Here is a 27,882-nt window from a genome sequence, read left to right as displayed (position 1 = left end):
CAGCTTTCCTTGGTCCGTTATCATCCAATCGTTCAAACTCGCAGGCGTCCAATAAGATTGCCTATGCCTGTTACGGTGAAGGTATGAGGAAACAAGACGACCAATCATAAAAAGGCTCAGATGCGCTTTGCCGTATCTGAACCAATGGTAATCACGGTTACAGCTTTCCACGTTGCTCGGCCAATCAGCAGCGTCCTTATGTTTTGGCTCGAGATTTTGAATACGGTTGATGGCCGCTGCTGAGGAAGAATGAGCTCTGTGTAGAAGAGCGGTCTCTGTTTAAGCCGCCACCCGTAGGAAGTCTTCTGACTCTTAATTAAGAGAAAAGCGTGTGTTGGTACCAGCCGTGCCACGGGGAGCAGGACCGGTGATCCTCGGTAAACTATTGCGGGCTCGGCAAGTTACCTGGCGTTCAGCAGCAGTGCGTGTGAGACAGGCCTGGGGGAGGGGCGCAGACTTGCTCCTTTGGGCCTCGGGCTTTGAACAGGTGGTCTTTGAAGTTAGTTCGTGTATTTGGGGCAATGTCACTTAAGTAACATTTCCGGCTGGCGTTTTCCCCCCAACCTCTTGCCGGTTTCTGGGCTTGGCAGGTGCGTCCACCACAGGTCTTAATGCAGTGTGTGCTATTATATGCCCTATCCCTGCCAGCTGTATAATAAATGGGTTACTTATATAATAAACTCTTTACATTCAATGATGTGTCATTTTACAGCGCTGTCTTGACAGCTGGTTGAGAAGGGAATTTGTGTTGTTGGGGGACTGGCAAATCATGAACTGCTTTTAGGGGAAATTACTTTGAATTTATATAGCGGCAGCCGTTTACACATCTCTTCTTGCAGTTCATGCATTCAAAGGTTATGGCAACATAGATAACATTGAATCTGATGGCAGATGAGTACAGGTGACCCGACTAGTCTGCACATTTTTACAGATGTAAAGACTTGGAACTTAGTCGTGTTTCAGATTGAGGATAGCTTTATGACTCCCATTCGTGTTTAAATTCCCTTGCTGCATAAGCCTCTACCAGTTCGGATGGGAGGCTGTTCCACTTATATACCACCCTTTCAGTAAAATAAAAACTATGGAGTACTAGAAGCGAAGGCTTCTTGTCCTTCTGTACCAGTAATTCTCTATATATGTCAATGTAATGCAAATTTTGTGTTTTTTTTTTTTTTATTTTTTGTCCCATATTGCTACACCTTTAACAGAATCTGCCGACGCTCTCTGTATAAATGTAACAGTGCACATGCCAACATGGATTTGTGACTGCGGTGTTAATGTATGAATCAATGTCAGGCTTGGCCATTGCAACTGATGCTGGGTAAAGATGCTATTTAGTGACCTAAAGTGTTTTTTGTCACTAAATCTCTATGTACTCTGTTTTATTTCTGTAAATTATCAGAATCACATGCTCTTACTTTATTCCACAGCTGATCAGAATTCAATCATGAGTGACAACAGTATGTTGGTACCTACCACAAGCAGAAGTATTCTGGCAGATTCCTCTGCGTTTGACTCTAAAATTACAGAGACTTCAAAAGAAAACCTGTTTGGGGGTTCTGGAGATAATGATGGTAAGCCGCTTGCAATGTGTATCCCATACCTGCCTTCATACATCTCATTCAAGATAATTCACTGAATCCTTTATATGTGGCACTTATTGCAACCACGTTTTAAAAGTCGCAAATATTAAAATGAGTTTTATAAGATACTCTTGTGTAAGTTATTTTGGTTTATAACTATAGCATATGTATCCGGAAATCCACTTATTTCTTTGTCGCCAACTGGAATAGCTTAGTTCCAAATCTGTGTGTGAACATGTTACTGAAAATAGCCATGGTACCTGTCCCTAAGGGAGGTTAATATCCCTTCTTAGTAATTCTTTAAAGAACTTGTGGGGTAAATTTCTGATCTTCTGCTTCCTGTGTATTTCGTTGCATATTTTAACCTGCATTTAAATATCTATTTTAATCAATTCCATTTATCATATTTTTATTTGCCAATGATCATATTTTTTTATAACAGAAGAAATGCCTCAGATTGAAACAAGAGTGGTTCTGGTAGAAGATGCTGGCAGTGACGAGGCGCTGATAAAAGCTCTGGAGGTATATCTATTTAGCAGTTTTCTCCCTTCTGCTTCCTAAGTTTTCGCCTGCTATTGTATTACTATATCTGAGTCTTCCTCTCCACAGACAGTTAAAGTAATGGAGGTTCCTGTTATAAAGATAAATGAAAATTGTCCTGAAAAATCCAGAGAATCATTTATTAAAACCATTGTAAACATGGTATGGTAAATAGTTCATACCTGCTTTGCATGCAGCACATCACATCCAATTATTTAAGTTGCACAACTAACACGGCTGTTTGTTTTGACACAGCTTCATATTTGTTATTTTAAACAAAGAGAACACCTAATGAGTGGCACTCAAACACTTCAATGGTGACAAATATTTATTCTTGCATTCTCCTGTGGTGTATTGGTAATACTCTTGTGGTTAAATTACATCGCTTCTGTGTCTTCTCGGTGGCTGGATCTCACTATGCGCTAAAAATGTACAGTAACAAAACACTAATGTATTACTGTTGGTTTTCTAGTACATTTGATTATGTACTTCTGTAGAAATTTAGTTAAGAAATATTAGCTATTTTTCGGTTTAATATTGAAGTGGTATCCCCAAGTGTGTTTTGTTTTTTAAGCCTGGTTTGTCATGTCAACAAAATCCTGTTGATTTAACTGAATTATTTTTCCCTGCAACCAAAGGAAATCAAAGTTCCCTGTCTGAAAACGAACTCTGTGAAAGAGTATGTCGATGCTGATAGTCCAGAATTTGAGAACGTGTTTGTCCTGTCAGACTTCCAAAATCCTTCCTTTCAATATCTATATAAAGCAGACTGCAGAGTACTTGGCCCTCCGATAATCCTTTATTGTGCTCAGAAAGGAGAGGTACGTTCCAAATTAGCATTTATGTCTCTTCACTTTAAAACGCTGCAAATTCTGTTACTACATTTCATAAGTATTTTCTATTGTATGTCATACATCTATACTAGCTCGTTTGCAAGGCTAGTTAACATGAGCAAAGTATCTTATATGCGTAAGGGGGGGGATTTTATGGATGCATACCTTGGCCACCTCCCAAACTTCTAATACTCTCCTAGATCATATGTTCAGCCCTGTGAGTTTTGACTCTGATACCAGTAAGCATTGTTCATGTTGAAAGCTGCCTTTTTTTTTTCTTGTTAATTAAAAAACGTTGAATTGACTGTCATGTTTTATCTGTTCTATTTCTTTTCTAGCCGTTGCCTTTTACATCCCGACCCCTCTATTGTGCAAGCATGTTGAATCTAGTCCTGTGCTTTACTGGGTTCAGAAGAAAAGAGGAATTGGTAACTTAATTTTTTAGTGTGTGTGTATGTATATACATGTGAAATGAATGCCACAGAGAAATGGCCTAATATAAATATATGCTTGTGGTGAGATGTTAGGACAGTAGGGTCAGCTGTTCTTGGCACCTGTGAAGCTTTTTCTCATATATCAAGAAATAAATTATCTATATTGCAAGTATCTTCCATATCCTCAACTGAAAAAAATCAGATTTTTGACAGTGAGGCATTAAAAACCCTGGCTGTGGTTTGGTAAAACCATTATCTTATCAATCTGTTTTCTGCCCTCTGCTCCCAAATCCCCTCTTCTGTGCATGTTACATTTTTTTGATATAATATCAATAGTATTCTTTACTAATTTAGTTTGATCCTCCTGTAATTTTGAATGTTGTGCATCTCTATAGGTGAAGCTTGTAACCTTGGTCCATCACATGGGTGGAACTATAAGAAAAGACTTCAGTTCAAAAGTTACACATCTCATTGCTAACTCAACTCATGGAGATAAATTCAGGGTAAGTGTACAAATTACTGAACACTAAGATCGTGTGTCCTTTCTGTCCAAATAAATAACTCTTTACCATTAAAATGTCTGCTTTGCAAATACGGTATAGCCTGGAAGCTTGACAGGACCCACCAAACTATTTAGTGCTGTTATTGCTTGAGCTTTCTAGTCTGGTATGCATATAAATAAACCCTATATCATGTGTTCTTTTCTCTGTACATTACATAACATATTTTTATATATATATGCTGCTCTGCATTTATATTGCAATGTTGCTTTTTTGTCTCATGATACTTGTGTCCTGAATACTATGAATTGCTACCATGTTAAATACATGTAACTTTTGTGAAGGACTAAAATTCATAAATCATTTCCTTGTGGCAATGTAGTGCTAAATTAATTCAAAAAGAGGTCCACAAATTATTTTGCAAAATTTACATCCATGTATTTAAAATATCTTATTTTTTTCTAGGTTGCAGTTAGCTTGGGCACCCCCATCATGAAAGCTGACTGGATTTTAAAGGCTTGGGAGAGAAGAAATGAACTGTAAATTTGCTGTTTTAATAGATTATGTGCATTTATAAACTGTAAATGCGTCGGCATAGTGGTTTTATATAGATGCATTGTCCGTGCAATTGTCTGTAATCCAGCTTTCCAGGAAGGTTAGATAAACAACTGTTGTGGAACAATAGAGATTTATGCAGGACCCTACAAATTACTGTTTACTGGCTAAATCAGTTGTCCATAAACGCTTCTTGAAACCCCTATTTTCTCTAGTTACATATGGATAACTCATGGAGGGCTAATTTAATATTGTTTTGAATGCTACTAATGCATAACAAAATACTGCCAGTAGGAGGGGGTTATGATTAGTACCCTCTGATTCTAAGGGCATGCTTAATCTGCTGTATGGTAATTTATTCGTTTACACATTTATTGCTTGAGCATTAATGACAATAAATGTATCCAGTCGATTTGTAATGTTAGCAGCACATGGACATAATATAAAGCTTGATTATTTTTTTCCTCTTTCAGTGAATTTAGTGCTACAGATGAGACATTTAAAAATGAATTTAAAGTTCCTCCATTCCAAGACTGCATATTAAGTTTTATTGGGTTTTCTGAAGAAGAGCGAGTCAGCATGGAAGAAATGACTGAAATGCAAGGTATTGGCAAAAAGAACGGGGCAGGCAAGGCTTATTTGCCTAATAAGTGTTCAATTGTTGGCAAATCTGACTTAAGATTGAACAGCTGTATAACGTCAAATATTTTTGCTGAATTCGCTGGTTCTTGTCACTAAATAACTTCCTTTTCTATATCAGGAGGGCAATATTTACCTGTTGGCAATGAAAAATGCACCCATCTGGTTGTAGAAGAAAACTCTGTCAAAGAGTTACCTTTTGAACCTTCCAAAAAACTCTATGTGGTCAAGCAAGAGGTAAGCCTCCCGTCTGCTTTTCCCAGCGCATTGTCTGATCTGTTCCCAGCTGCTAACAATTTCCATTTTTTTTTGCTTTAAGTGGTTTTGGGGAAGTATACAGATGGATGCAAGAGCTGGAGAAACAATGTACCTCTTTGAAAAGGTATTTCTTATTGTGATTGTTGATATTGTTGTGAATACTGAAAAGAAAACATTCTGATTTATATTTTTTCCTTTCCTTACAGCAGGATAGCCCTGCACTGAAAAAGTCTGTCTCCCTTCTCTCCTTGAACACGCCGAGCAGCAATCGCAAAAAACGCCGGTTAAAAGATACTCTTGCCCAACTTACTAGGGACACTGATATTTCACCATTTCCACCTCGAAAACGCCAATCAGCTGAACATTCGTTGTCCATTGGCTCGCTGCTAGATATCTCCAACACACCAGAGTCTGGAAAGTCCTTTTCAGGTATAATAGCTGTGTGTCTCTTAGGGGGCAGGCAAGACTTTTCTGTCCAGTCTAGTGATCCATTTGCTCTTGTAGGAAGTGTTATTGGTGAGTTTATGATGTTCTACATAAAACAGAAGTCTTAGTACAAAAGGTTTATCGTCCGGCCTCCTCCGATTCTGGTCACTTGATCTCTAGGGATATATCTTGGGGGTGCTGTCACTCAGTTTTACACTCTTCTGTTTGTGGCATCATGTTAAGGGCACTTCATTTATTGTAACCCAAATTTCCAGTCTTTTACACATACTTTTGCATCCACTATTGTGATAAATGAGGTGGTGTAAAAGCATTTCTTTTCAAACAAGATGAATACAATGGCTTTTTATTCTCTCTGGTCACCCAGACTTGACATTCTTACTCAATATGTATTTTTTGGCTGTTAACCCAAATTATGTTGCCCTGTGTTAGATTATGCATATCTAAAGCAAATGGCTAATCCATCTTCCTTCTCTTTTCTTGTGCAGTAGTGTGTTTGTAAGTTTATGAACTTTAGTCTACAAATACTAGTAATTGCAGGTAGTAAGATCCTTAACCGTTCCAAGGGAATTACAAGCTAAGTTTCAGAATGTTTGCCCTGTTCTGTTGGGACCATTGGGCTGTATCGTCTTGAACTCCTAAAAGAAGCACATAAGAATTTATAAAGCAGAACACTCTTTCAAGGTACTGTGGGTGATTGATCTTTAGACCACAGTTTCTTAACAAGTCCCCAAGGAGCATTAACCATACAGGTTTTAAAGATATGCCTACAATATCCCAGGTAAGGAGGCAGTTTAAGTGAATGAGCTACTAATTAATCCAGCTGTGTCGAGCCCGGGATATCCTAAAATGACCTGTTAGTGGTCCTTAAGGACTGAAGTTGAGGAACAGATTTAGACTCTTTGCAGGCAAGGCATACTTTTCGCTCTTTTAAGGAGGCATTAAACGGCAGTAATAGTATTTCAAACGGTAGACCTTGTGTACATAAACAGTACCTGACTCGTAAGACACTGCTTTCAGAATGAGTGTTTTGAGCTAAAAAAAAAAGCGTTGGTGACAAAATATCCATGTTCTTGCTTTTTATCCCACTGTCTTATGTTAAATCCAGAACCCAAGCGTCTATAATATATATATTATAGTAAGGAATGCTGTTTTTGGGGCTACGTTAAATTGTTAATCTTTCTTAAACGTGTAAAGAACGCAGCATGGTGGTAAGAGCGTGATGCAATCCATTGCTGTTACTCCTATAGTAAAAATGTCAAGTCTTGGTTGACTTTAGAAAACTAAGTGAGAATGCAAGGAAAAGGCCTGCAATCCATCGGTACTTCGTTCTGGTGTCTAAATACAACTTATTTCATGACAAATTTCCTCAAATGAAATGCTCTCTCTAACTCGTAACGCGTTTATGCCTCTTGCTTTTTGCCAGATACACCAAAGCCCAGTGCGAAATCCAGGATTGCCACACCAGCGCCTCAGAAACAGTCTGCGAGATGGCAGGTTGCTATGGAACTGTATCAGACGGAGAGCAATTATGTTGACATTCTCACTACTATTGTACAGGTAAAAGTGCAAAGATTGGAAAATGGTCATGTCGCAATTCAGTGTTTTCATGTGTTAAGCAAGAAATTGTTGCTGTTAATGGTAAATTAAATTCTTAAATATTTAAAGGTGCTGATCCACATCAATTGCCGTGCTAAAGTTTACATGCTAGACAAATCTGTCATACTTAACTATAATGGTTTAATCGCCTAGAAACATTGAAACTTTTAAGATGCTTCCAGTTTCTATAGCAACAGCCTAGCAGCGCCTGCATTTGTGTCGCATGACAATCAAATGGTCCCTGCAAAATCTGAAGTGAAGGAATAATTTCTGGCAAGGCTTTGGGAAATAAATGGTTTCAGACAAATTGAAATTTATGTAGTTATAAAGGTTATTCAGTAGAACAGGTGGGACAAGAACAATCTGCTGCCAAGAACTGTTGGACTTGTAAGTACGCGCTTAAATGTTCGTGAACCAAATTAACTTTACGACACGCTTTCAGCTTTTCCAAGTTCCGTTAGAAAAAGAAGGGCAGGTTGGTGGCCCAATCCTTGCTCAGGAGGAGATAAAGACTATTTTTGGCAGTATTCCAGACATTCTTGATGTACACACTAAAATTAAGGTAAAGTATTTATTTGAACGTTTCCACTGGTATGGTGTTTAACTTAGGAACTTTTTGTTAGCAACGTGTAAATATCTATGTATTCACCCACCCCATATTTGAATTGTGCAGCTCTGTGGAATATGGCAGGTTTCTATACTTTCCCCTTTGATTTGTGTTCTATTTTGGGAGCCTAAAAGTAAAGAACTGCCCAAAACATGTCATTGATATATGCATTAAAGTAAGATATTATGTATGTGCATGTAATATGTATATTTTGCATTTAATGTTGCTCCTCTTCCAGGGTGATCTGGAAAAAATGATGATGGAATGGGCAGAGACCAGAAGTATCGGTGAAGTTTTTCTGGCTTGTGTGAGTTTTTTTTATTTGATGGAAAGCCTATTCGCAAACTACATTTCCCTTTTTGATAAGTTCAGCAATCTTATACAAACACAAGACTTGTTAATTAGGCTTGACTGTAATTGTAGGGGGGGGAAAAGTAATATCAGGAAATATTACAGTCAATAAAATACCACTTTATAAGTTTGTTTTTTTGTTCTTTTGTTTTTTTTTTTATTGTGCTAATGCTATGTGACTGCAAATAATATATCACTTTACAAACATATGCAGAAGCATAATGCATCTTACTGTGTAACCTAGTTTAATTTTTGATTTCTAAGCTGTTCTATTTAAAATGAACACGCTCTGCATTTTTCAGTCTAAGGATTTGGTGAAGACATACCCACCTTTTGTAAACTTCTTTGAAATGAGTAAGGAGACCATTATAAAATGTGAAAAAACAAAGCCAAGGTTCCATGCGTTCCTGAAGGTATGTATTCCGGTTTCATGGGTAGGTTGAAGAATTTCTTTTGCTATCAATTCTGTTCTTGCGATAAACTATTGTTATCCTGTGTATCTCGTCTGCACGCTACTTTATATTATCGCTGCTTGATTCCCCAATTGGGGCTTTTTTAATTGAGGACTGGTTTCTGTTATGGTGGATATCTGTCTTTTATACTTTAATATTAAAGGCTCTTTTTAAGTAAAAAAAAAAAAAAAAGTACTGTGCAGACAAAGTGGGGGAGAGAATTTTGCTTGGACTGTACACCTAGAATACTGTGTGGTTGATCTCAAACTTGTATAATGCAAATGATTCATGAAGTACATTTGTTATAAAATAGTGATAGGTGCTACTTAAATTCTTGACTCTGGACAGCTTTCACTGCTCCAGTAAATAGGCACTGTAGTGAAGAAATTATATGGACTGATTTTTGGAATTTAGAATATCTTCTGGTGTGGGGTGCTCAATCTCTTTTCTATTTGGTTTACATTTGTTATGCTTACACTTTGCCTTTTCTAAGAAAGTGCATTTATATTTCAGCTGGAGTGTTTTGTAGTTAAAACAAAAAAAAATCGGGGCCTAATTGACAGTAGCTCTAGAGGTACAACATTAACTTACAAACATAAGACATAACACGTTTATGCTGATGCAGTAGTGCAAGACCATACAGAAAGCAGAAACTGGTATGGTTACAGATGGGAAGGAAAAAGTTACTATAAAAAATAACTGTTACCCTTAATTATTCTGAGCAATTATTCTCATTCAATTATATGAGTTGCCGGAGCATTGATGTGATGAGAACCACGGTTGCAAGTTTTAAACTCTAGCTAGTTCTTGCCCTCTAGTTCTAGTCATTCAGCTGAAATACAGTGCTATAGCTTTGTGAAGCTGTGTATCCTACCAAAAATCAGCCAGAACATGGTTAGACGCTTCAGTGTCCCAGGCAGGTTCTTTTGCAATTCAAAATGCATATTAAAGTACTTATTGGCAAAAATTGTGACTTGTGACTGTTTTCCAGATTAATCAAGCTAAGCAAGAATGTGGACGTCAGACTTTAGTGGAACTACTAATTCGACCTGTTCAGAGGTTGCCTAGTGTTGCTCTTCTTTTAAATGGTAATATAACCTCCTACTCTTAATGTTGTAATTGAGCTTGGCGGAAATAACGAGAAGCTTAATTCTGTTCTTACGTTATTGTAGATCTCAAGAAGCATACAGCGGATGATAACCCCGACAAAGTTATGTTGGAGAAAGCTATTGAGTCATTAAGAGAAGTTATGACGTAAGAACTCACAAGCGATGTGCATGGCCAGGAATTATTAATCCTTGGGGACACATACCAGGAGATAGTTTGAGAGCTTAAATGCATTACTTGCACTCCCATTAAAATAAATTGCTCAAATCTATTTAAAAAAGTATATAAATCATTTTTTATTGGGGGTGGGTTGAGGGTTCTTGGTTGTCCTGTCCAACAAAAAAACAAAACAAAATAGAGCCTGCTCTAATGGAATATAAGGTGTTGTTGGAATATGATGTCTGGCTTCTACTTCCCATTAAATACCTGCGAGAACTAATCTATTAAATGTGACCTTGGCAGACAATGCTTCAAAGGTATTACATGGACAAATTGTTATAACACTTGGAAAACCTTATGCCATTTTTGACCCACAGTCACATTAACGAAGATAAAAGGAAAACTGAAGGACAGAGGCAGATCTTTGATGTTGTCTATGAAGTAGATGGATGTCCTGTAAGTATTTCTTTTTTAAGAATGTAAATGTAGAAATCCAGTTATGAACAGGAGTGAGCCGCAGTGGCTATGTATTTGTTTCCTGGACGTGTTAACTGTATTGACCACTAACTTTGTTGCCCTCCATATCCCTTCTGTAGGCTAATCTGTTGTCTTCACATCGCATGCTGGTACAGCGAGTGGAGACAGTTGCTCTTGGTGATGATCTTTGTGACCGTGGAGAACAAGTTACTCTTTTTCTATTTAATGATTGCCTTGAGGTAAAGTATAGCTTTTAATTATTCAGAAACATCTTTCAATTGTGGTTTACCTTGACTATAAAACGTATGCGGGGATAAACATGTATAAAGGCACTGTAATGCACGCCATGCTGCCATTTGCAGAAATACAAAGCTAAAAAAACCAAACTTGGACAGTGTATCCGAAACCATGTGTGTATTGATTGGAATAATTGGGAACATGATCTATAGTATTGTGTGTCTTACTCTATCCTGTGTTCATTATGATTTCTTTATAAATATCTTACAGATTGCAAGGAAACGGCATAAGGTTATTGGTGCTTTCAAGAGTCCTCATGGCCACACTAGGCCCCCAGCGTCACTGAAACACATTAGTCTAATGCCTCTTTCACAGATAAAGAAGGTTCTTGACATCCGGGAGACTGAAGGTCAGTGGTTTCTGAATAAAATTTTGCAGTCAGACTTTTAAATCTGATCAATAATTTGGTTCGAGAATGAGTTAAAATGATGCATTGTGTGACGTTTAATTCTTAGAATGACACGTTTATTACCATCTGGTTCTCTGTGTCTTAATCAGCAGCCGTTTGATTGCTAAAATCTAAAAATAACTTTTCTGAATGGAAGATAATTCTCATGGTTAGGCGATAATGGCTCCCGTAAGCATGTGCCATATTTGTAGCCGGTGTTTTAAAATAGGGTTGTAATAAGAACAAACAATATGTCGGGTTTTGCATGCCATCATGCAGATGTTTACTCAGTCTAGTTTGGGATTGAAATACACCAGAGCTCCCAGATAAAAGGGTCCTGAAGAGGAACAGACAGAAATGTGATTATTATTATTATTATTTATATAACGCCAACAATTTACACAGTGCTTAATACAATACGTATATTCAAGGCTAGAATTAACAGACTAAGACAAACCGATACATTAGATGGAGAGAGCCCTGCTCGCAAGCTTACAATCCTGAGGGAATGGGGTGGCAAACATAAGGCTCAGAGAAAGGGTGAGAGGTAGTGTGGTAGTTGTATCGATGACAAGGACGCACCATCTTAGCTGCTAGAAGTGAGTTTTGAGATGTTTCTTGAATGTTGGGAGAAAGGGTGAAAGCTGAAGGTTCGGTGGAAGTAGGTTCCAGAGATATGGGGCAGCCTGAGTGACATCTTGTAGACAGGAAAAGAAAGAGGAGATAAGTGAGTATGGGGTATTTGCTTATGAGGGCAGAAATATATGGAGGAACAATATTATGGATGGCCTTATGTCAGTACCAGGATTTTAAGTTTAATTTTAAAGGTAATTGGGAGCCAGTGGAGGGTTTCACAGAGTGGGGGAATCGGAAGAGGAGTGACGTGCAAGGAAGATAAGCCTAGCAGCGGCATTTAGGACAGACTGAAGAGTGTTGCAGTAGTCAAGACCGGAAATAAGTGAATGAACCAGAGTTTTTATGGATTCTTGGGTGAGGAATGGGCAGATAACCAGAGCTGCAGTGATAATGAAGTCGGCTGTGCGTGCGTGCATATATGTAACTCCTCTCAATCACTACTGAGGTGCCAGGCACCTCACGGAACGTCATCCTATTAATGACAATAGCTGTGCCTGGCGCATAATGAGGTTTAACAGATTTAGAAAGCATACAAAGATTGCTTTTTTTTTCTCTCCCAAACGAAAACTGCATCAAGAGACCTAGTCTGATCACTCCCCGGAGCGACAACGTCTGCCAAATTAAATATGATGCCTGGCTGTGTTTTTAAAAGAAGTTGATCATCCCCAAAGCTCAAATGGTGTTGCTAAAATGCCTCTATCGCGGCATACAGAGACTCTGAAAACCCACCCAGGACGTGCTAACTTCTCCAAAGAGCGTCCAAGTGCCATAGCGAGAGATTTTGCCTTTCGCAATATGCGCCCTCCGCTAAAAAAATGAGTTCCCAAGACGATATTTTCAGACCTCCTGCGGGTTAAATACAAATGTTATTAGTGAAATAAAAATTTAGTAACGTAAAAACTCTCTATTCCCCCTGTAACTTGCAAGAAAAAACATAAGCATTGGGTATTTAGATTCTAATTTGTCCTATCAGATCTTTTCATTAGCTTTTGTAGATGAGTTAATTTTCAAATAAGTCGATAAAAAAAATACTTATTAGATATAATCAGAGTCCTGAAGATACCATTATATTTGTGTGGGTACACGAAATGTATACTGTAGCTTAAAATGAGCACTGCAGAAATGTTAAACGCACACGCGACACTCCTGTCCTAAATGTGCTTGTATATTTGTTTTCTTGCAAAAGGGATGCTAAAGCAGTGTGTTTTACCCTCGTTAATTTTAAATGTTGTGTTGTATTGGGACGTGTGGCTGAACATTGCTAGTGTATTTAAGTAGTTCGTATTCCTTCATGTCTGTAAAATTCATCCTCATTTCTTTCTTGCTGTTTACATAGTTTCGGAATCTATTAAAAAAAAAGGTGTTTTAAAAAAAAAAAAAAAAAAAAACTTTAGCGCGTCATACAAACGCTTCCTTATCTCCATGTAACTCTTTCAATTAGATTAGCTGTAACTGTGTTGCATTTTATATATGTAAAAATTGCACGAAATCAGTTTGTATGTAAAAGCTGTTTAAAATGCTTTAGCAGCACGTGACCCCTGCCCAGTAACGTCGGTGCAGCCTGCTGATTTGAAGTGTGCCTTTTAGCTGAATCTCTCCAGCATGCGAGTTTCTTGGTTAACTCCTCACAACTGGGTCATAGAACCTCTAAGATTGTTCCAGCCCAAACCATGTAGTTATGTTTTAATAACCTTTTGATCTTTTGCAGATTGCCATAACGCGTTTGCTTTGGTAGTGCGACCTCCAACGGAACAGGCGAACCAGCTGTTTAGCTTCCAGCTGACCTCGGAGGAGCCTCCTAAAGCCGATTGGCTGAAGATGCTCTGCCGGCACATGGCCAACACCATTTGTAAAGCAGATGCTGTAAGTGTGTGTCTGTCTTGTTCCAGCTGGTGTGTCAACGTGACTGAAGTACTTTTACCATTCATCTAAATGCACAAAATTTTATTTTGAGCATTGGTTATATTCATTTTGGGTTTTTCCTTCTCCAATGGAGTTGACTCCTGCTATGTTTCAAGTGTGCACACAATGGTGCTATATTGGGGACTGCCACAATGAATTTATCGGAAGAAAACATTCACATTATTTATGCTCTTATGTGCACTAACAAAGTTTTATTACAAGTAATTAGAATTAAATCCTGAAGGGGTAAGGATGGGACCATAACCAAGGTTAAACTTTACAACTCTGGCATTTGAGGCTTTTTTGTAGGTTAGCATTGTATGTAATTACTTGTTTCCAATACATTACCGTTCCTTAAACTGCGATGTGTACACATCTATGAAAGGCGTTTGAAAAGCCTCTTCACTTCAGTCAGATTTTCCCAGCTAGCCGTGGTGTTTTTCTCCACTTGATGGCAGTAAAGGCTTAAAAAAAAACTATTTCCCCAATACTCTGGTTCATTAATCCTACTTTTTAAGTGTCTTTTACAAATGTTACTTCCTTTTTAAAAAATTTTTAAAGGGCAAACTTGTGTATATGTTTTCGTAGGAAAATCTGATTTATACAACTGATCCGGACTCATTAGAAGTGAACACTAAAGATGTGGACAGTACGCTGAGCAGAGCATCGAGAGCCATAAAGAAGACTTCCAAGAAAGTGAGCCCACTCAGTTTATTTTATACAGTTTCATTAGTCCATACATATTCCAAAATCTAAGGGGTATACAGTAATTGGTGCTATAGATAAAGGCAATCAACAGCTTCCAATAAGAGTAAAAGAAGCTCAATACTGTATCCGAGGTTTGCTTATGATTTTATCATTTTAACCTATTTTTTAAGGCTAATTTAGTTAACTTTTGGTTACAGGTTACAAGGGCTTTTTCATTTTCAAAGACCCCCAAGAGAGCCCTGCAGAGAGCTCTGATGGTGCATAATACTCCAGAAGGACGGAGCCCTGGCTCAAGCACTGAGAGCTTTGCCAGCAGCCGCATGTCAAGTACAACCTCTTTAGCAGTGAGTATATCTCTTTTGTAATCCGCTCGAGTGCAAAATGTTTTTAGTATGTCAAATAAGGCGGTAGTTCTCGACACCAGGGGCTGAAAACATTGTGTCTGTGACCGAGGAGTTAATGCTGTCTGTTAAAGGTGCTGCTGCGTTAGTTATAGCCCACTGTGGGGGCACAGTCTGCAATAGGTGTGTGTGTGTGTGTGCATTTACAAAGACACACACACACAATGAATCCACGTAATGTAATGCCCCTTGAAACTTTGTTAAAAGCCATTTACCATCAATTTAGGCATACCATTTGATGCTGATAAATCTTTTCAGTTAACAAACCTGTGAAATGTATTTAAGAAGGTGGATTTTTAAAATCATTTTGTAGAGGTTTGTCCAATATTTTGGTAAATTTTGTATTCATGCGCTTGCCATTTAAATTAAATACTTCACCTAGGAAATTCCGAATGGAGGGTTTTTTTTATATAAACCTACATATTTTTCATAGTATGCTTGAAGCAATTTTTTTTTTTGGGGGGGGAATTCATGGCCACGTTCAGCTAAGCCTTAAAAGCTTATAAAAAACCTTAAAGCTCTCTTCTATTTACAGGAAACATTAACCACCTCTTGCACACTCAGCAAATAAGCCTTATTAGGTTTCTTATTTTTAATACATTTTAATAAACACTTACCATGTAAAGCAGCAAACTTTAAAGGAGCCTTTTTGAGTTTCTATGGCAACCTACCAGCGCCTGCTTTTATGTCACAAAACAATTAAGTGTTTACAGCACAAAGTCTAACTTGCTGGATAGTAGTGGTTTCAGCTCTTCAACATCTAGAAAGGCTGATCCCAGTGAGCTGCTTCCGCAGGAAGAGATTGCCTGCCCTTGATTGATTTTAGTCTCCTCGCCCGTTTGTGCAGGGCCAGCCCTTCTTGCTGGAGAAACCTGTGTGTACTGGCCCTTCATACTGAATAGTGAAGTGAGGAAGTTAAAACTACATCTCTCTTTGGAGTGAGTAGAATAGACTCCTAACACTTTACATATTTATGGCATTCAACCGTACTAGTAAATCTATTAAATTCCGTAGATGTTGAAAAGAGCCTTTTTGCTTATGTTCTTGTGATATTTACATTGACTTTTCTTAAAACAAATATGTATTATGCTTTAACTGAACTTTTATTCCTGCTTATAGATTACTCGCTCTTCTTCTACCTTCAACATAAATGGACCAGCCAAACATGCTAGTGTGCAACGGTCAAATTCACTTGATGGGAGCTCCCAAAGTCCTAGATCCCATGTCGCGTTATGCCCAGGGTCCCCTAGCAGTCCTATGGCCCATAGCTTAAGAGGGGAAGCTAGTAACCCTGGTTCCCCTTTAACTGCGTACAGCGGCCAGTTGTGTAAAGCACAAACTGTACCCCGGATTATTACAGTAGACTGTGATGGACGGAGTGAACAGGGCAATGACGTTTCCTTCAGCAAGAAATCTCTGACCATGCGAAAGGAACCGTTATTATGAAACATTAAGTGAGCTCGATAGCCTAAATATTTCCACTTTCACCGTTAATCACTGCTGATCTGCTAGGTGTTAACACTGCGAAGTTTGCACAGTGGTGTCAAAACATTTTGTTAAAACAGTTTATATTACTGAGCCTGTTCTGCCTGGTCTTTCTTTCCAAGGGCTTAAACCTGAAGAAGGATGACATGATACTCAATGATGAAAATTTAGGCACCAAAAAAAACTTCATGCTCTGCAATTTTTCATTATATATATTTTTTTCTTTTCCTCTAATAGTTCACCACGCCAACTACATGTTGCCGGTTTTTCAGATGGCCTGTTCATTAGTGAGTCAGCATGAGATGTACATTATACCACTAATTGAACATTTTCAAAAGAGAGTCCCCAATGCCATTTTTGAAAGTTGACAATAAAATGAAATACACAAATATACATATCCACAAATGGCAATGACATGAAAATACTTGTGAAGATATGCTTAGAGAGGCCAGCTCAATCTGTTAGGCGGTTCAGTGGAAATGAGACATAATGGCCAGAGAAAGGTGGTGGGAAGAAAGAATAGTTGAGATGAGAAGCAAGCTGTAGGTAAAGCAAAGATGGTTCAGTGCTTACGGATGGTACGTGACACCATTGGGAGGATTGGCACGGCAGCACAACAGAAAAATACTCGGATGAATGTCCGTAATAGGTTGGATTGATGAAAGGAGGGAAAAGGGGTAGGTCAGTTATTAAGGAGTTGAAATCTAGATCTGAAATTACTAGCGAATGACTTGATACTGGCAGTGTCATGTATGAGATGAATATCAAAAGGCTTTGATTTGACTAGGTGTGATGGGTAAGGGAGCGAGCAGTGGAGTATAGCTTTAGGAAGTGGGACAGGCACATAGGATTCGAGCCACAACAGAGTAGTCATGGATGTAATAAAAAAAAAAAAAGGGGGGTTTGCAGGAGAATTGGTGATCTACAGTGACAAAGGCGCCAGAGACTTTAGTAAGGAGAAGTGTTCTTTTTGTTTTAGCAGCAAGATCCTTAGTAATTTTGGTGAGGGATGTGTCAGGATGCTGATGAAAATTAGATTGGAAATCATTAAGCAGAGAGCCAGAGGAAAGAGAGCTTTAGATGACTGTAGATCAAGTGTTCCAGTGAGTAAAGGGAAACCAGCTGCGGGCCAATAGAAGAAAGTATGGTAGTTGGTAACATAGGATGTTCACACATCAGACTCTAGAAAGCATTTACACTACCAGAAGGGAATACCTGATAGCGCTATCGAGTATTCATTACATGACAGTGTTCTGGTGCTCACAGCGAGCGCCGTTGAACACCACGAGGTCGACAGTCAAGGCCATCGTCAGTCAGGGCGTGCAGTTACATCCTAAGGGGCGTTAATAGGTTAAAGCAGGAAAAATTTAGACTAAATGTGCCGTCTTGTTCTGTGTTTCTATAGCGTATCTTAGTTGCACATCTAAGAAAACCATACCAATGTAATGATGCTTTTGCTTATGTAATTCTGCATCCAAAATTGGTTTAATTAACAAGGACTAATAAAGCATCGCAATAATGCAGTGATCCACAACCCCATTCCTCGGGGCTTGCCAACTTTTAAAATGTGCTTGCTGTTAGAGCTATGTTTACTAGTAGTAACTACAATGGGACACGAGCTCAAATAATGTTCAATGAGGCTACAGCAAATGTTTCTCAACCCTTTCTCGGCTTCGTTGCACATATGCCCATGTATAGGTTTGACAAATATGATAAAGATGTTTATATGCTAAAGGTTAGACTTCGTTACAAAGGCCAACCCTGGTAATTTTCTGCGAAAAATCGGAGCAGCTGACTTAAGACTATAAGGCTTTTCAGCATGTGGGGAGAGCCATCTTAGTCTGTCTTGCAAGAGAAGCTCACTGGGGTGATCCTTTATTATGCATATACAAATCAAGGACATGTTATGCTCCGCCATCCACTAGAAAACCTGTTATCTGCCATTTTTTTACATATTTAAAACCAGAGGACTTTTGAAAATTGTGTATAAAGACACAGCTGCAGAGGGAAATCTAGGAATATCCTCCCGCTGGATCAGAATTGACTCTCTCCCTATGTAAATAGTTCGCTATTTCATGTATTTCTTGAGTTTTTGATCAATTACTACAAAATAACTTTTTTGAAAATGTTTTGATCCGACATTCTAAAAGCTGGAAAAGCAGGGCACATGAAAACCTGGAAAGAAAGATTATACTGGTCACTAAAGCATGTGGTGCACAATAAAATGGTGTGGCGTTGGGTACTTCTTTATAAAGTGCACTACACTTCCAATATTTGTCTCCTGTACTTGGGTTTTGTTGAGCTATTTTTGCTTTTGGGTATGGTAAGGCAATGCTTTTACTCTTTACCAATTTTTTTTTTTAATGCATTTATTTTTCTTTTCCAGACCATCCAGTCTCCTTCCTTGGTAAGCCTTCCGTCCTTGTTTGAAAGGAAATACCATACATTCAGCCGATCAACGGCAAACCTCATATAAGATTATTAGATTTTCATGCAGTAACTGACAAAAGCAGCTGGCTGATCTAACAGACGTGAGATTTCCAATTTTGGTACTTATTGGTAGCACTTCACAGCAGCTTGCGAAATAAAACGAAGTTTGGAGAAAACAGTTGGATAAACTACCTTGGATGAACTGCAAAGGATTTATCTGTAGAAATGACAGTTGTACGTTTACCTTTTTGCTGTGTGTTTTGTATATTTTATATGTTTGTCATGTCATTGTGCATGCATATGTAATCGTTTCTTAGCCCATGACTAACAGGTAGCGCTCTAGAACGCCTGCGGTTCTTGCTCAGCCTTTGGATTGTTATGCCTTACCAAGAATCATGGCGAGTTCTAGTGCAGCAACAGTTTGATGGGTACATGTTTGGATACACATGGTATTTTTGTGTTTTGTTTTGTTTTTTTTTGTTACAGCAAGATCAGTCACAGCACCTTTCAGACCATTTGAAGCTTTACTGTAACATGTTGAGTAGGCTATCATGAAAGTGGAAAATATTCTCTACTCTTAAATATATTAAAGTTAATCTGTTGCAGCAGTGGGATTCATAATACTATTACAATGTATTTATTTGATAAAGAAAAAAAATGCCTGCTTCACCACATCTAAGTATGATGACTGCCGAAGAAAGTGATCTACTGACTCGATGGTAGGAGGGAAATCCATTCGGGTTTAACTTGATTGTACCATTACTTTCGCTACTTGTTAGTGGATCCCTTTTTGAGTAATGCCATTGCATGGGAACTGGAAAAGGGGTGATCATTAAGTATATCTAATTTAAAATAAATCTGTCTTGTCCATGTAGGATTGTATATATGTCTGAACTTCTATGATAAGTTTCCTTTGCATACGATTGTTTCTCTAGCTAGAGAATTTAGTGTCACGTGTTGTGGCAGGTGTAACTGGATTATCTCCGAATACTGGTAAGAAAAAGTGAAGGCTGGAGACCTTTTTATGTCATTTTTTTATTATTCCAGCATGATTTGTGTAAACACACCTATTGATGCAATCTTTCCTGAAAAGGGGAGAAAAAAATCAGCACCCTTTAAAGTCCTGTATCGGTTTATACAAGTACTTCAAATTATCAAGGCAATTATTTTAGGTGTTCTCTTTGATTTTAAGCAATATTTCCATATTTATTTAAAGACAAACTTGGGTTTTAATGTAAGAAAATTGTGGCTGTAATCTCTGAACACTAACTTTTTTCGTTTTTGTAGTATAATTTTGTTTAGTGAGTGAAACCTGACATTTATTGAATAGTGCAGGCATTTAATCAGCCTCTAAATACAGAATGCTCCGAGGCTATATTTTAAACGGTTTGCATTCATAAAAAGTAACTTGTATGTAAATAAACTTGTAAAACATTTCCTTGGTCTATCTTTCTGTGGGAGAAGCTTTCATATTATGTTTGCTATGATTATTTTGTAAATGTATACAGTTTAGCTTTTAGGCATCATAACTTTTGTAATCATAGAGAGCGTAAAGTGACGGTGACTGTTAAGTAAAAAGTTGATTTGATTACGGTAAATGTGCTTTAATACAAGAGGACCTGATAATTTGGTCTTGTCTTGCTGAAGTAGCGAGTCCCCCAACAACTTATTTTTACCTTTTACACACACACACACACACACACACACACACACACACACACACACACACACACACACACACACACACACACACACACACACACACACACCCGCTCCCTAGTGCTACTCTGATGGACATCGTGTGCCTCTGCTGTGGTCTGGTGGTTCTGTCAGACATGGGCAGGTTCTCCCGAACAAGCCTGTGTTGGGTCTCTTAATTATACAGGCTACCAAGGGTAAGGAGTCCTTTGTGTTCTTCCTATATAGAGGAAAACAAAATAGTATATACAAAAACATAGACCAAAATACTCTCCTTAACGTGGATATCTGCAAGGACTCCTCAAATCCCAAAAATACAGCCAGTAAACAGAATATCTTGTCAAAAATAGCTCTCAGTAAAGCCGGACTGGATGACTCCCTGAGGAAGTTAAGTTTTAACAAAATGTGTAGGACGGAAACTACACCCTGCATATATTGAATATTAGTTTATTTTTTTATGCTAACAGAGTTACTGGGAGGAGAGTCTCAAAAATAGTTGACCGGGGAATGCCTGAGCACTGCACAGAAAGCACCTGATTCTGCACTACTTCTTCACAGAAGAGCACTTTATCTTATGGAGGTGTCCGGTAACCCTAATTTTATCAATGCACGTTTTGCACTTGAGCTGGTCTTCAGTGCATGTTCGTGAGTTTATTTTAAAAAAAATCTCTGTATATAATTTATTATCAGAGACAGTATTATACTATTTTTGTCCTTTCTTGCATATTTCCACTCGTGTCCCTGAGGGGGTCATCCAGTCTGACTTTACTAAGAGAGCTATTTTTGCTGAGATTGTTTTTTTTTTCTGGTTGTGTTCTTCCTGCCCTACCTTTTCGGGATGAAGTCTTTCTCTCCCCTGCTAGTGTTGTCTAAGGATGCGCTAGGAGCAGGAATTCCCTGGCAGTGATTATATGCTCTTGGGATCTGATTATACCACTATGTATAGGGTATGTTAATGGAGCTAATAGGTTTAGTTATGCAAAGAAGGAAAGAAAACCCTTTACCATGGTACAGGAGTTGTGTAGACCGACCTAGCCATTTATTACAGGACACATGCATTTCTGTCCTGCAGTATGTGACATGGATAAACTCACAGATGGGAATGCCTTGGTTATGTATCTCAAACCGGGTGTCGCTTTACTGGTGCTGGGGAAATGTATACACAACCTCGAAAAACTTGGCCAATGTGGTCACTATATCTCTGTTATATTTCAGTCTTAAGTTAGTGTATCCCTCCTCCTACGTAAATAAACGCTCTTTAGAATGCCTGTGTCATAACAGACGTTACCTTTACTGCAAGAATCTGGACAAATTCAAGCTCCTTATCCTGACAATAAATTGCAGCTGATAAGTCAGAATTGTACCTAATCCTCTTGGGTGATGTTTTCTGTATTTTCCATTTAAATGGTTAAATCACAAAATAAAACCCATGCAATAGCTCTCTTCCCCCCCTCCATGTTTCTTCATTGCCGTCTGAATGTTTTTACCTCGTTAATTTTAAAATATGTTGTAAGTTATGAACGCATGAATATGGCTGAAGGTTCTTGTTGTGCTGCAAGACCTCGTCCGTATTAAATACCCCAGCCTAATTGGTCAGCCGTTCTGTAGTAACGCTTGCTATGGCCATGTGCTCTGACAGATTTTGTCACAGTGTGTTACGGTTATCGGCAAGTGAATGTAAATACAAGGGTAATTGATTCTCAAAATGTCTGTTTTCAGAGCTTCTGTGTTACAGTTGCTATGTCGGTGAAATCAGCAGTGATTGCTAATTAGAAATTGGAATATGTTAGAGAAATTCACACGTATCGTTTTTTCCACTTAGTAAGAACTTCAGAAAAGTGACTTTTAACAAGAAACCGTATAATTAACTGCCATTTTACTTTTTTTTTTTCTTCTTCTTAAACGTTTCCTGACTCGTTCTTGTACTGACTGACACTCCTGTATTAAGTGCTAATTAATTACAGCGGCTGGCTATTCTATTTGGGCCTTAAACCATGTATGAAACTGTAATGTGCATGCCATGAATGTGTGTTCCTCCATTTTTAAGGTGCTGTTCCACTTATTCTTGAAATGTTAACACTGTTATATCCGGTGTCCCCCCTCCCTTGCGTGTCCCACCGACGTTGTGTGGGAAGCACTATTTCTCATGGGGGAGCAGATGTACTGCAATGCCGCTCCTGCAACTTGGAGTTAGAGCAAGTTACCAAAATTATTTTGAATTCTGCTGCCCCTCAATTTTTTTTTCCATCTCCATCTTGGTTCTCTGGCTACATGCATAGGAAAGGGTGCAATAAGGCGTAAAGGGGGTCTCTAGTGCTATATGTATTAAAATATTTAAAGCAAACCCAAACTAACCACTGTGCCAATTCATTTTTTTTCCTCCCTGTAACAATAGATTTATAAAACAATGACAACATACAAAGATTATAAGATCATTTTATCCTACTGTGTCTTTTCCCCAGAAAAAACAATATTGTAGACGTATTAGATATGCAGCTAAGGGTCGAGGGGGTTCCTAACAGTGTGTTTATATATCAAGGGCAAAAGAAAACCAAATTCTCTTCTTTGTGCAGCCTGAGCCTGTACCTCTTACCTGTTCCATTCCCTCTCTTTGCAAGCTAATGCCCTAATTTCCAGCTGTGACCTCAGACCACTACTGAGGTCAGATGACTGCTGAGTGAGAGAGCACTGGGTGTACATAGTCTAATGGTAGCTAGTAGTGTGCTGCATGAGTTGCATCTCCAGGAATGGAATGGAAAGAGGCATTGCATTGGCTCTGTTAAATGTGAGTGAACGGCAATCTAATACTGAAATAAACCCAATCGGAATTATCAACATCACATCAGTGCCTCTCCGATTCAGGCACTCCAAGCAGCTGCCTGGGTCGTCTGATAAAAATGGCCCAAACTGGCATGTTAGTGAATAAACCCACTTATTATTCAGTGATTATGAATTCAGTTCAGACATAAACAAACAATGCCAAACCACTTATGGTGAATTAGTGCTGGCATGTTTCAATATCAGAAAATACATATGTCAATATATCCAGGGATTGTTTTACATAGGAAAGGAACATCTATCTCTCTCACTCTCACTCACTCACCCTCTCTCTCACCCCCTCTCTCACCCCCTCAACTCACCGGCTGCTTTATCTGGCTACTCGCACACCTTTACCACAAAGAGCTAGTCCGACCTACATTGCAGTGTAAGGATGTTGCGATAATTGAGTGACAGGAGACAGAAGATATATTAAAAAGGTCTTATGAAGGGACCCATCAAAAATCTGCAAAAGGGTAGACTTTCCAGGAGGAATAAGCCAAAGGGCTAGTGATTTCAGTAAATTAGAATACTGGCTGAGTGTGGCAGCTGCAGTTTTTAATGTTGATAATGTAAAATAATGCTCTAGGGAACTAAATGTTCGAAAGTTGAAATGTTTTGTCAGCGAAACAGAAGAGATGTAGGAGTAATTCTTTCTGAGGACATCAATGCAAGGGTGTTGTAAAAAGCAAGCAGGGTGCTGGGTTGCATGATAAGAGATATTAGCAGCAGGTAGATGGAGATGGTTCTACCACTTTACAGATCTCTGCTCAGACCTCACCTTGAGTTTTGTGTACAGTTCTGGATACCTCATCTCCAGAAACAGATTGATATTTTAAAGAGAGTTCAGAGAAGGGCTACTAAAATAATTGAAATGCTGTCAAATGCTCTCACAATAGGAAAATGCACTTATTTGTGACAATCCTCTGGTTTCATGTACACTGCTCAAAATAATAAAGGCAACACTTAAACAACACAATGTAACTCGAAGTCAATCACACTTCTGTGAAATCACACTGTCCACTCAGGAAGCAACACTGATGGACAATCAATTTCACATGCTGTTGTGCAAATGGAACAGACAACAGGTGGAAATTATAGGCAATTAGCAAGACACCGCCAATGAAGGAGTGGTTCTGCAGGTGGTGACCATAGACCACTTCTCAGTTCCTATGCTTCCTGGCTGATGTTTTGGTCACTTTTGAATGCTGGCGGTGCTTTCACTCTAGTGGTAGCATGAGACGGAGTCTACAACCCACGCAAGTGGCTCAGGTAGTGCAGCTCATCCAGGATGACACATCAATGCAAGCTGTGGCAAGAAGGTTTGCTGTGTCTGTCAGCGTAGTGTCCAGAGCATGGAGGCGCTACCAGGAGACAGGCCAGTACATCAGGAGACGTGGAGGAGGCCGTAGGAGGGCAACAACCCAGCAGCAGGATCGCTACCTCTGCCTTTGTGTAAGGAGGAGCAGGAGGAGCACTGCCAGAGCCCTTCAAAATGACCTCCAGCAGGCCACAAATGTGCATGTGTCCACTCAAACGGTCAGAAACAGACTCCATGAGGGTGGTGTGAGGGCCCAACATCCTTAGGTGAGGGTTGTGCTTACAGCAGGACGTTTGCAGGACGTTTGGCATTTGCAGATGAAAGCAGGTTCACAGTGAACGCATGTGACAGACGTGACAGAGTCTAGAGACGCCGTGGAGAACGTTCTGCTGGCTGCAACATTCTCCAGCATGACTGGTTTGGCAGTGAGTCAGTAATGGTGTGGGGTGGCATTTCTTTGGGGGGGCGCACAGCCCTCCATGTGCCTGCCAGAGGTAGCCTGACTGCCATTAGGTATCGAGATGAGATCCTCAGACCCCTTGTGAGATCATATGCTGGTGTGGTTGGCCCTGGGTTCCTCCTAATGAAAGACAATGCTAGACATCATGTGGCTGGAGTGTGTCAGCAGTTCCTGCAAGAGGAAGGCATTGATGCTATGGACTGGCCTGCCCATTCCCCAGACCTGAATCCGATTGAGCACATCTGGGACATCATGTTTCGCTCCATCCACCAACGCCACGTTGCACCACAATGATGCTTTAGTCCAGGTCTGGGAGGACATCCCTCAGGAGACCATCCGCAACCTCATCAGGAGCATGCCCAGGCGTTGTAGGGAGGTCATACAGGCACGTGGAGGCCACACACACACTACTGAGCCTCATTGTGACTTGTTTTAAGGACATTACATCAAAGTTCGATCAGCCTGTAGTGTGGTTTTCCATTTTGATTTTGAGTGTGACTCCATATCCAGACCTCCATGGGTTGATAAATTTGATTTCCATTGAGAATTTTTGTGTGATTTTGTTGTCAGCACATTCAGCTATGTAAAGATGAAAGTATGTCATACGATTAGTTCATTCATTCAGATCTAGGATGTGTAATATTAGTGTTCCCTTTATTATTTTGAGCAGTGTACATTGCTCCTGACATTATCTCAGGCTTCTATCGCCCCTTAGTTTCTATAGTCTGGCTAGGAAAGGTGACACTCAACTATCGCAAACACAATCTACCGCAGTTAACTCACACTGGGAAAACAAGAACTAAGAAACAACAATGCAAAACTTCATAAAAATGTTCCTGCTCTTCTGTTTCAACTAACAATTACCCTTCACATTTCTGGGTACCCTACTGACTACAAATATGACGTTTGCAGAAAAAAAACCCAACAGTGTGAGTTCTCCTTTAAAAGCACTCAAACCCTGATCCTCAGCTGCCCACCTGTCTAGTTTAACAATATACTTAATGTGATGAAGAAAAACTAGTTTTGACAAATTAAATAGAATTGCAAATACATAGGAAGCCCTCAAACTAGAAATAATGTGTACTCTTCCCGTATTGGGAACAACCACCTTTATAACTGGGAACCCCCATAATGCTGCCCCTTTTGGCCCATTTCTGACTTATAGTGACGCTGGTCTGAATAAGGAAGGAGAGGTTATAAAGAATTGGAAATCCGCGCTATGGCCAAAAACACCAAGCCTGATGATTTAACAAATAACGTTTTTCATTCATCTTTGTCACTCCTTAAATCTTTCAGTTACCGATCAGGAAAAGAGAGATATTAGAGGAGACAAACTTGTGGAAGCCAAGAGTGGCTTGACTCCAGGGACACACCTCTGAGAAGGCTGTTTTTTTTCTCCCTCTTTAGCAGAAGAATATTTTATCCAGACGCCTGGTATGTCTCCCTCCTGTCTCTGTAAAGGGCTTAATTGCAATTGTTAGGACTAGGTGTGAGACATCTTAAAAGTACTAGGCCTCACTTGGAAACAAGCTTGCTAATTGCAGTGACCTCATCCCAAGTGGACTCATCGTAAGCTGACAGTTAATAGTTACATTGGTGGAAACTAAAATAAACTGCCATACCATCTATGCTCTCTGAACCGCACTCCCGCTGCCATTTATGACCTATTCATTTCTAACTACCTCAGGCTCCTTACACTTACTTAAACATAGATAACATCCTCCGATACCACCTCTACTGCTGCTCTTTCTTACAGTGTCTTACACCCAACAAGACCAGAAGACAGACAGACAGAGTGTCGGTGTTGGGATCCTTTTTCTCTATGTGCTGCCTCTGTGTGTTACTGGAGCCCCCAGCCAGCATTTGCAGAGAGTGTACTTCTCTCAGTTGACCCACCTTTCTCTTTTTAAATCCCCAACCACGCGCTTCCATTGAATGGCAGATTAACCCTATGTATACCTGATTGCCTGTTTTAACCTGTTACTGACACAGTAGTTCTGTACAACTTCTCATTTACAATGTGTCACCCCCTGTTTCCATTGAATACAGGTAATGTTTTGCTACTCACAGTGTAATTCGATCCAAACCCTCTTGAATAATTGAAATTTTGTTTTATTTACTCTTCTCATTTTCTGGGCTACTCCAAGGCTAAAAAGTATCCGGGGCATCCATTGCTATCCAAACAAAGGGTTGCCAAGTGGGTGAAATATGACCATCTTGAGTGTTCTTTTTCTATGTTCAAGCCAGTTGCTTGCTCTGATTGGCTTTATGGAGAGCAGGCTTTTGCAGGGAGAAAGCTGTGTTCTGACAGCCTGGTCTCCCCTCTGACCGTAGAAGCCACATTGAATTCTCCTCAATGACAGGCACAATGTAACAGTACTCACATGGATACAGTGAGCCGTTTGAAAGACCGACTCTAGTGAACACTGCTGCAAGAAAGGCTGATCTAGCTCACTTGTTAACGCCTGGTTAAATAAATGAGATATCTTTCAAGAACTCTCAATGTCAGAACCAAGTACCGTAGTAAGCATGGCCAACTCAACTATTCTTGCAGGGGATGTTCACTTAGACTGACACTAAATATTTTATTGCAAGCTCAGTGCAAGACCTTTAAACCCAGATTATTCTGGTTTTGATTTAAAAGGAAAACAAAACCCCCCAAACTTCTATATGGTATCTAAAAATATTAAGTAGATAATAAACATAATGCATGCATAAAAAGATGTACCGAGTGTGTTGTAATGTACTTACAACGCATCTTAACAAAAGCCTCGCTGCGAAATTTAATGCCAGTTCACTAA

At 39.2% G+C, this 27,882-nt stretch overlaps 1 protein-coding gene across 3 annotated transcripts; it reads left to right on the top strand.

Moving 5' to 3' along the window:
- Positions 1-211: 211 nt before the first annotated feature.
- ECT2 (epithelial cell transforming 2) lies at positions 212-19,257 on the top strand. Of its 3 annotated transcripts, none has more exons than XM_053459736.1 (25): positions 212-377; positions 1,431-1,574; positions 2,026-2,105; positions 2,193-2,285; positions 2,762-2,944; positions 3,295-3,384; positions 3,786-3,893; positions 4,356-4,429; positions 4,919-5,049; positions 5,206-5,321; positions 5,404-5,466; positions 5,549-5,771; positions 7,213-7,346; positions 7,828-7,947; positions 8,231-8,299; positions 8,646-8,756; positions 9,787-9,883; positions 9,968-10,049; positions 10,439-10,517; positions 10,658-10,777; positions 11,046-11,184; positions 13,568-13,722; positions 14,350-14,457; positions 14,667-14,813; positions 18,742-19,257. In XM_053459736.1, exons 2-25 carry the CDS (start codon positions 1,448-1,450, stop codon positions 18,829-18,831), a joined length of 2,739 nt encoding a protein of 912 aa, XP_053315711.1. In that variant the 5' UTR covers positions 212-377; positions 1,431-1,447; the 3' UTR covers positions 18,832-19,257. The 3 variants fall into 3 exon arrangements, with proteins under 3 accessions (XP_053315711.1, XP_053315713.1, XP_053315712.1); XM_053459738.1 differs by lacking the exon at positions 18,742-19,257 and adding an exon at positions 15,990-16,329; XM_053459737.1 differs by lacking the exon at positions 2,193-2,285.
- Positions 19,258-27,882: the final 8,625 nt, after the last annotated feature.

Source organism: Spea bombifrons, chromosome 3 (genome assembly GCF_027358695.1).
Source record: "Spea bombifrons isolate aSpeBom1 chromosome 3, aSpeBom1.2.pri, whole genome shotgun sequence".
NCBI lineage: Eukaryota > Metazoa > Chordata > Amphibia > Anura > Pelobatidae > Spea > Spea bombifrons.
This window is presented reverse-complemented; position numbering and strand designations above follow the sequence as displayed.

Coding starts and splice junctions, on each gene's coding strand:
- ECT2 (XM_053459738.1), top strand. CDS start 1,448: ATGAGTGACAACAGTATGTTGGTACCTACCACAAGCAGAAGTATTCTG. Junction 8,757..9,786: donor GGTTCCATGCGTTCCTGAAG/GTATGTATTCCG, acceptor ACTGTTTTCCAG/ATTAATCAAGCTAAGCAAGA. Junction 10,518..10,657: donor ATGAAGTAGATGGATGTCCT/GTAAGTATTTCT, acceptor TCCCTTCTGTAG/GCTAATCTGTTGTCTTCACA.